Below are 8,729 nucleotides of genomic sequence, written 5' to 3' on the forward strand. Positions count from 1 at the left end.
GGACAGACTCATGGACAGTCTCATGGACAGTCTCATGGACAGACTCATGGACAGACTCGTGGACAGTCTCATGGACAGACTCATGGACAGTCTCATGGACAGACTCATGGACAGACTCAATGACAGTCTCATGGACAGTCTCATGTAAGTGATGATCATGTTAAGAACACTCTCAGTCCAGACAGCTGCTTATTACAATAATTCAATAAAACCTTGTTTTATTTGCAGTATTAAGTTAAGGCAAGTGACTTCACTCAGATGCTGCCAGCAAATTAAAACTTAAAGTTAATCATTAAATTATACCATTAGAAATCACCCTACAATAAACAATTAATAAAATTTGTTGCCAACACTTTTAATAATCAATTTTTATTGATTTTAACGATTAGTTGTTGCAGCCCTAGATCATTTATAATATTGTTAAAAGCTCTGTTATTTAAAAATCATTCACTAGTTGGTTTGTTTGAAAAGCTTTTGTGAAAAACGTCCTTCAGTCGTTTCCCGTCTGGCTGAGTTTTAAATGTTTTTTCCCCTGTAAAGTGGGTGACTCACGATGCCTGCAGCAGGAAGACTCTCCAGTCCGAGGTTTTGAGTTTCAACACGTTGGCTCGTTTGCTGTAATCAGTGGCACATGTGGCTAAAGCGTGATGAATCCGTACTGCGTTCTTCAGATCCACCTCTGAAATGTCGCAGTCTGGCTTGTATTCATCCTGTGTGAGTCAGAGAAAATAAAACATCATTTAAAAGCATATTTAACAGCCAAAGATGACCGAAGTGCAGCAAAATAAACCCACAAATCAATAGTCTAAACAACTTTAGCCCATAAACTTAACAACTGATTTAAAACAGAAAATAAGATGTTAAAACGTAATATAAAGCAGGAAAAAATGACAAATTATTCAATCTGCAACCCATTAAATGCAATAAAATGCCAAAAAAGTGTCTTAAGATAAGTTTTACAGATTGTCTCCATGTCAATAATAAATAGGTTTGAGTTTAGAAAGATTTCTTTTAAATAAATGAGAAAGTTAAGTGAACAAAATATAAAAATGTAAAATGTTAAGACTGAATGATAACTGCTCTGAGTGGGATGTTAAGTTTGTCCAGTTTAGACAAACAAAAGTAACCATGAGATGTATTATTATTAAACAGAAAACATTTAGTTGGCTCCGTTGGTGGGGGGGGATGCCGGTCAGATCTGGCAGACCCAAACGTATAATGAGGGTCTGCTGAGAACGTCTGTCAGAGTCTCCCATCAGACGGAGCTTCAACTCACACCTCCGGGAGAACTTTGAACATGTTCCGGGGGAGGTCGGAGACAGTGAGTCCGAGTGGGCCATGTTCCGTGCCTCCATTGTCGAGGTGGCTTACCTGATCTGTGGCCGTAAGGTTGTCGGTGCCTGTCATGGCGGCAACCCTCGAACCTGCTGGTGGACATCAGCGGTGAGGGATGCTGTCAGGCTGAAGAAGGAGTCCTATCGGCTCTTTTTGGCCTGTGGGACTCCGGAAGCAGCCTATAGGTATCGGCAGTCCAAGCGGATTGCGGCTCGGGTGGTTGCTGAGGCAAAAACTCGGGCATAGGAGGAGTTCGGAGAGGCCATGGAAAAAGACCTCCGTACGGCTTCAAGGCGATTTTGGTACACCATCCGGCATCTCAGGGGGGAAAGCGGTTCGCCACCAACACTATTTATGGTGGGGATGGTGTGCTGCTGACCTCAACTCGGGACGTTGTGGGTCAATGGGTGGAATACTTCAAAGACCTCCTCAATCCCACCGACACGTCTTCCCATGAGGAAGCAGAGCTTGAGGACCCTGGGTCGGACTCTCCAATCTCTGGTGCCGATGTCACTGAGGTGGTTAAAAAGCTCCTTGGTGGCAGGGCGCCGGGCATCAATGAGATTCACCCAGAGTTCCTTAAGGTTCTGGATGTTGTGGGGTTGCTTTGGTTGACGTGACTCTAACAACATCGCATGGACATCGGGGGAAGTTCCTCTGGATTGGCAGACCTGGGTGGTGGTTCCCTTATTTAAAAAGTGTGTTCCAACTATAGGGGGCTCACACTTCTGAGCATCCCTGGTAAGGTCTATTCGGGGTCCTGGTGAGGAGGGTCCGTCGGATAGTCAAATCTCAGATTCAGGAAGAGCAGTGTGGTTTTCGTCCTGGTCGTGGAACAGCGGACCAGCTCTACACCCTCAGCAGGGACCTGGAGGGTGCATGGGAGTTCACCCAACCAGTCTACATGTGTTTTGTGGACTTGGAGAAGGCATTCGACCGTGTCCCTCGGGGACTCCTGTGGGGGGTACTCCGGGAGTATGGGGTACCAGGCCCATTGATTCAGGCTGTTAGGTCCCTGTACAACTGGTGCCAGAGCTTGGTCTGCATTGCCGGTAGTAAGTCTGACCTGTTTCCGGTGAGAGTTGTACTCCGCCACGGTTGCCCTTTGCCACTGATTCTGTTCCTAACTTTTATGGCCAGAATTTCTAGGCACAGCCAAGGTGTTGAGGGGATCCTTTTTGGTGACCTCAGGATCATATCTCTGCTGTTTGCCGATGATGTGGTCCTACTGGCTTCATCAGATCGTGATCTCCAGCTCTCGCTGGAGCGGTTCGCAGACGAGTGTGAAGCAGCCGGGATGAGGATCAGTGCCTCCAAATCCGTGACCATGGTCTTGAGCTGGAAACTGATAGGGTGCCTTCTCCGGGTCAGGGAGGAGGTCCTGCCCCAAGTGGAGGAGTTTAAATATCTCGGGGTCTTGTTCAGGAATGAGGGAAGAATGGAGCGGGAGATTGACAAGCGGATTGGTGCTGCATCTGCAGTGATGCGGGCGTTGTACCGGTCTGTCGTGGTGAAGTGAGAGCTGAGCCAAAAGGTGAAGCTCTCGGTTTACCGGTCAGTCTACTTTCTTACCCTCATCTATGGTCACGAGCTTTGGGTAGTGACCAAAAGAACGAGATCGTGGATACAAGCGGCCGAAAAGAGTTTCCTCCCCAGGGTGTCTGGGCTCTCCCTTAGAGATAGGGTGAGAAGCTCAGTTATCCAGGAGGGACTCAGAGTAGAGCCGCTGCTCCTCCACGTCAAGAGGAGCCAGTTGAGGTGGCTCGGGCATCTGGTAAGGATGCCTCCTGGACGCCTCCCTGGTGAGGTGTTCCGGGCAAGACCCAGGACACGCTGGAGGGACTATGTCTCTCGGCTGGCCTGGGAAAGCTTAGGGATTCCCCTGTATGAGCTGGCCCAAGCGGCTGGGGAGGGGGAAGTCTGGGTCTCTTTGCTTAGGCTGCTGCCCATGCGACCCGACCCCGGATAAGCGGCAGAAAACGGACAGACGGATGAAAACATTTATACTGACCAAAAACATGACTGTTAGGTTAATTGATAATTCTAAATTGTCCCTAGGTGTGAGTGAGAGAGTGAATGGTTGTTTGTCTCATTTGTCTCTATGTGTGTCTCTGTGATGGACTTGCGACCTGTCCAGGGTGTACCCCGCCCCTTGCACTGTGACTGCTGGATATGGGCCCCCGTGACCCTGAAAGGAATACAGTGTGTATAGAAAATGGATAAATGGCATTTAAATTGAATTTAGAAATAATTTATCAAATGTTGGTTTGTATAGATCTATGTATTTGTCATTTGCATAACAATGAAAACAAATGTGGACAAAATTATTGGTAACTCTCATTTAATGACATAAAAACCCACAATGGTCACAGAAATAACTAGAATCTGACTAAAATAATAAGTAAAAATTCTATGAAAATGAACAAATCAGACTTTGCTTTTCAGCCATGCTTCAACAGAATGTTTTTAAAAATAAAACTCATAAAAACAGACCTGGACAGAAATGATGGAACTCTTAACTTAATATTTTGTTTCACAACCTTTTGAGTTTATCACTGCAATCAAAGGATTCCTGTACCTGTCAGTGAGACTTTATCTCTCAGCAGGTATTTTGGTCCACTCCTCATGAACAAACTGCTCCAGTTTTCTCAAGTTTGAAGGGTGTCTTCTCCAGATGGCATGTTTCAGCTCCTTCCAACAATGCTCAACAGGATTTAGGTCAGGATCAAAGAAGAACACCAGAATAGTCCAGTGTTTTCCTCTGAGCCATTCTTGGGTGTTTTTAGCTGTTTTGAGTCATTATCCTGTTGAAGACCCATGACCTGTGACTGAGACTAGGCCTGTCACGATAACAAATTTTGCTGGGCGATTAACTGTCTCAAAAATTATTGCGATAAGCGATAATATTGCCTGGTGACCATTTTACAACTAATAATTATAAAAGCGTAATATGTAAGTGTAATAAACCAATAGACTTTAATTTTTTTAAAGAATGTTTAACAAAGTGGACTCTCACTCTGTAACAAAAAAAATGCAAGTTTCCTGTTATTTTTGGGAGCTACAGGTAAAGTTTTGACGAGTTTGTTGCGGGTCTGGGGGAGTTTCAGCCAGGGCCTAACTGAGACCAAGCTTTCTGACACTGGGCACATTTCTCTCTAGAATCCTTGATGGTCTTGAGATTTCATTGTACCCTGCACAGATTCAAGACCCCCTGCAGATGCAGCAAAGCAGCTCCAGACCATAACAGAGCCTCCTCCATGTCTCACAGTAGGACAGTGTTCTTATCTGTGAACATAGAGCTGATGTGTTTTGACAAAAAGTTTCAGTTTTGTCTCATCTGTCCAGAGGACATTGTCCCTGAAGCTTTGTGTCTTGTCAACATGTAGTTTGGAAAATTCCAGTCTGGTTTTTTATGATTTGGTGTCCTCCTTGATCGTCTCCCATTAAGTCCACTTTGGCTCAAAGAAAGATGGATGGTTTGATTTGACACTGATGTTCCTTGAGCTTGACGTTCACCTTTAATCTCTTTAGAAGTTTTTCTGGGCTCTTTTGTTACCATTTGTATTATTTGTCTCTTTGATTTGTCATCAGTTTTCCTCCTGTAGTCATGTCCAGGTAAGTTGGCTACAGTCCCATGGATCTTACATTTCTGAATAATATGTGCAACTGTGATGGACTGGAGACCTATCCAGGGTGAACCCCGCCCCTCGCACCGTGACTGCCGGACAAGGGCACCAATGACCCCCATGACCCTGAAAGGAAGAAGCGTGTATAGATAATGGATGGATGGATGGAAATGCAGCTGTTGTCACAGGAATATGAAGCTGCTTGGAGAAAGTCTTATGATCTTTACCTTTAACATGCTTGTCTATAATTTTCTTTCTAATCTCCTGATACAACTCTTTACTTCTCTTCCTCTGGTCCATGTTGAGTGTGGTACACATTATGTCACCAAACCAGTGAGTATCTGTAGCCCTACATACAGGCCCACTGACTGATTACATGATTGTACACACTTGTGATGCTAATTAGTGGACACACCTTGATTTAGCATGACCCTTTGGTAACATTATTTTCAGGGGTACCATCATCATCATCTGTCCAGGCCTGTTTCATGAATTTTATTTATTTTTATTCTGTTATAGCATGACTGAAAAGCAATGTCTGATTTTAATTTGTTATTTTTATGGAATTTTTATTTATTATTACGTTAGTCATGTTCTAGTTATTTCTGTGACCATTATGGGGTTTTCTGTCACTTAAACGAGGGGTATCAACAATTTTGTCCACATATATATTTGCAGAAAATATGAACAAAGGTTACGTATAAAAGCGGGGAAAAAATTGACCCGAAGATGGATCCCTGAGGAAATCCACAAGCTGCAGAAGAGACATTTCCCATCTTAACAGAGTAAGATCTGCCTGAGAAAAAGAAATGAACTACTAAAGTGAAATAATTTAGAAGTAGTGTGTGGTAAATTGTAGGGATGCACGATATATCGGCATTGCCATCAGTATCAGCTGATATTGGTCATTTTTTAGAATATCTGTGTAAAACTGGGCCGATATTAACATCTGATATTAATTTCCCATTTTTTAGCTCTTTGTTTCTGTTTTGGTAGGCGAAATGTTTGGTCGAGTGTTATCTGTTATATGTTAGTGATTCTGACGCTGCGCAGCCAGGAATAAATGAAGTAGAGAGTCATGTTAGAAGTCTGGTTGTTTATTTATGGTATCAAAAAAAGACCCATGTGTGTTTGTGTAATATCAGTAAATATTGGTTATCGGCCAAAACTGCAATAATTATATGGGATATTGATATCGACTGAAACTTTCATATTGGTGCATCTCTAATAAATTGTATCAAACATTGTCCTGAGATCCAACCAAATCCAAATTGCATGTTTGTTACTATCTAAAACCAGAAGCAGTTTATTACAGATTGAGATGATGTTGCCCTATGAAAGACCAGAACGTAAAATAACTCTCATCAGTTCTTTGAACAATTTATTTTTGAGATTTAAAGAATTACAGATTAGTTTTTTTATGTAGTTTCTAATACTCATGATAAGAATACAACTCATTTTAAAAGCAGTAGTGTTTTAGATCCCAGTAGGTGGACGTGTTGTCAGTGCAACTTCTCAACCAGCAGAGGGAGACAAACATGGACAAGGACAACCTCGCTTCTTCCTCACACACACACACACACACACACACACACACACACACACACACACACACACACACACACACACACACACACACACACACACACACACACACACACACACAGCATCCACCACTGCTGTCACTGCGGTGGTGGATGTGTTTCTATGGCAACAGAGCAGAGGATGAGATGTGGTACCTTCTGGAGATATAAGATCATCCCCTTCAAGACTGCATAAAACTTCTTCCAGCCACGGCGACCCCTCGGGGCTGAAAGAGAAGACAGAAAGAAATGTCTTGTGTCCAACAGAAAGATCAAACATGTTTAATAAAGTCTTATGTTCAACTCGTGCACTCACTGCGCTTGCCGTCCATGTCGGCGTGGCTCTTGCGGGTCAACACTCCGTGTTTGTAGGTGACGGCGTTTAGCAGAATGGGGATGGCGATGAAAGGGTTACTGCCGTCCGTTACCCTGGCAACACGCTTGCTCCCGCCCTCACACTGCTCCTCCACCAGTTCTGACAGACTCTTCCTGAGCTCCTCCTCCTCACTGCGCACACACAAATACCCACTGAGACAAACCTGGGGAGCGTGTATTCAAGTGTACTCACTTCTGTAGAACTCACATAGTCCAAATACTTTTGCTTTTGAGCTGAATAAAAGACATACTCACACTGCCCACTCTAGCTTTTCATTCTTGATTGAGTTATACAAGACCTGTACGGAGGAAAGAAAAACTCCTTTGGTTTGTGGTTCTTCTCTAAATCTTATTCAGCTGTAATGCTGAGTTCATGGTACCTTCAATAAGTCTTTAGGAAAGTCTTTTCCATTATTGAGGCCGTCGAGATTACTGATGAACTGCTGGCAAGACATCTTCTTCCCAATGTTCTGAGGAAAACAAACCAAACATGGAAATAAACAAAAAATCACTGCAGTTTGATTGTTTGGTTTCATCAGCTGTGAGGATGCATGATAGATATTTTTAAACTTTATCATTTTTATATTTGAGCCTATTGCATTAATCAATTGTTTTAAATATGTCTTTCTTGCTGCCATAATTTTCATCTCTGCAGCTTTGAGCTGCACTAACGGATAAGAAGTAACCCTGTGATTGGTCAAGATGTTTTTCTCTGTGCTCTGTTTGTAATAAATTGTTCAGCTATCCCCAGCCAAGGTCAGAACTTTCTGCTGAGACCTGTCTTCAAGCGTCCTCAGAAACTTCTCACTGTTTGCAAAGAGAAAACTGTTTTAAACTGAATGCTTATGTCTGTGTCTGGTTCATTTCTTTTTAAGGGGTAATTTAAGGTCCAATCTGACAATGCAGGTTTAAAAGTGTCCACAGTGTGGCGACATGATGCCACTGAACATCATCAATCACGGTAAGAAGATGTTAGATTTGTTAAAGATTAAGTTAGGTTAACATTTTTAATGTTAAATGGGATTTTGATGCAACTTTAAATGAAAAAAATTAATAAAAAGAGGACGGTATTTCCCTGCTTTGTTATCTTGTGTCTGAATCAAGCTGATGAATTGAGGATGGTTAAAATCCAAAACAGATTATAGTTTTTTAATTAAAAAAAAATCTAATTTTCTTTGAAATTTTACAAAAGACCAGAAAACATTGTTTCTTTTATTAAAAAAAAAAAAAGTAAAACACTTTAGGTTTTATTAAATCACTAATATCCAGTTAAGGATTAAAATGTAAATCAGTTCTATTCACTACTGTAATTAAACAAGGTAAACCACAAAATGTACATTCTGTATAAATTACTACTTAAATGCAAAGTCTGCAGCAACATGAGTCTTTTTAAAATAAAGCGTTTCTCGTAAAATAAAAGTAGTTTAAACTCTGTTTTGTGCTGATTTATTAAATTAACTGTTTAAAGGAAATCTGAGATTTGAAGTGTCTTTCTCATTACTTCATCGTATATCAAAGATCTTATTGTTCCATACTTTCCTAACAGAGCACTTGGCTCTCAGACTGCAGGTTTACTTGTGGTTCCTGGAGTTTCTAAAAGTAGAATGGGAGGCAGAGCTTTCAGTTATCAAGCTCCTCTCTTGTGGAACCAACTTCCAGTTTCTGTCCGTGAGGCTGACACTCTGTCTACTTTTAAAGGGATCCCAGATTAGTTGTAACATTGGGCCTCATGCAAGAACATGTTCGTATTCTTATCCTAAATTTCTCTTACTTTTGTTCGTACAAAGGGTTCGTACGAACATGTCACGTC

The 8,729-nt window shown here is 42.1% G+C and overlaps 1 protein-coding gene across 1 annotated transcript in view; it reads right to left on the reverse strand.

Moving 5' to 3' along the window:
* psd2 (pleckstrin and Sec7 domain containing 2) overlaps positions 1-8,729 on the reverse strand; it is a gene marked incomplete in the record, with an annotated part of 96,061 nt that overhangs the window by 5,519 nt on the left and 81,813 nt on the right. The window contains 5 exon segments of the mRNA XM_014026040.1: positions 553-710; positions 6,701-6,771; positions 6,861-7,051; positions 7,175-7,218; positions 7,300-7,390. Of these exon segments, the coding sequence (XP_013881494.1) occupies positions 553-710; positions 6,701-6,771; positions 6,861-7,051; positions 7,175-7,218; positions 7,300-7,390 (555 nt within the window).

Source organism: Austrofundulus limnaeus, unplaced genomic scaffold (assembly GCF_001266775.1).
Source record: "Austrofundulus limnaeus strain Quisiro unplaced genomic scaffold, Austrofundulus_limnaeus-1.0 Scaffold521, whole genome shotgun sequence".
In the NCBI taxonomy this organism is placed as follows: Eukaryota; Metazoa; Chordata; class Actinopteri; order Cyprinodontiformes; family Rivulidae; genus Austrofundulus; species Austrofundulus limnaeus.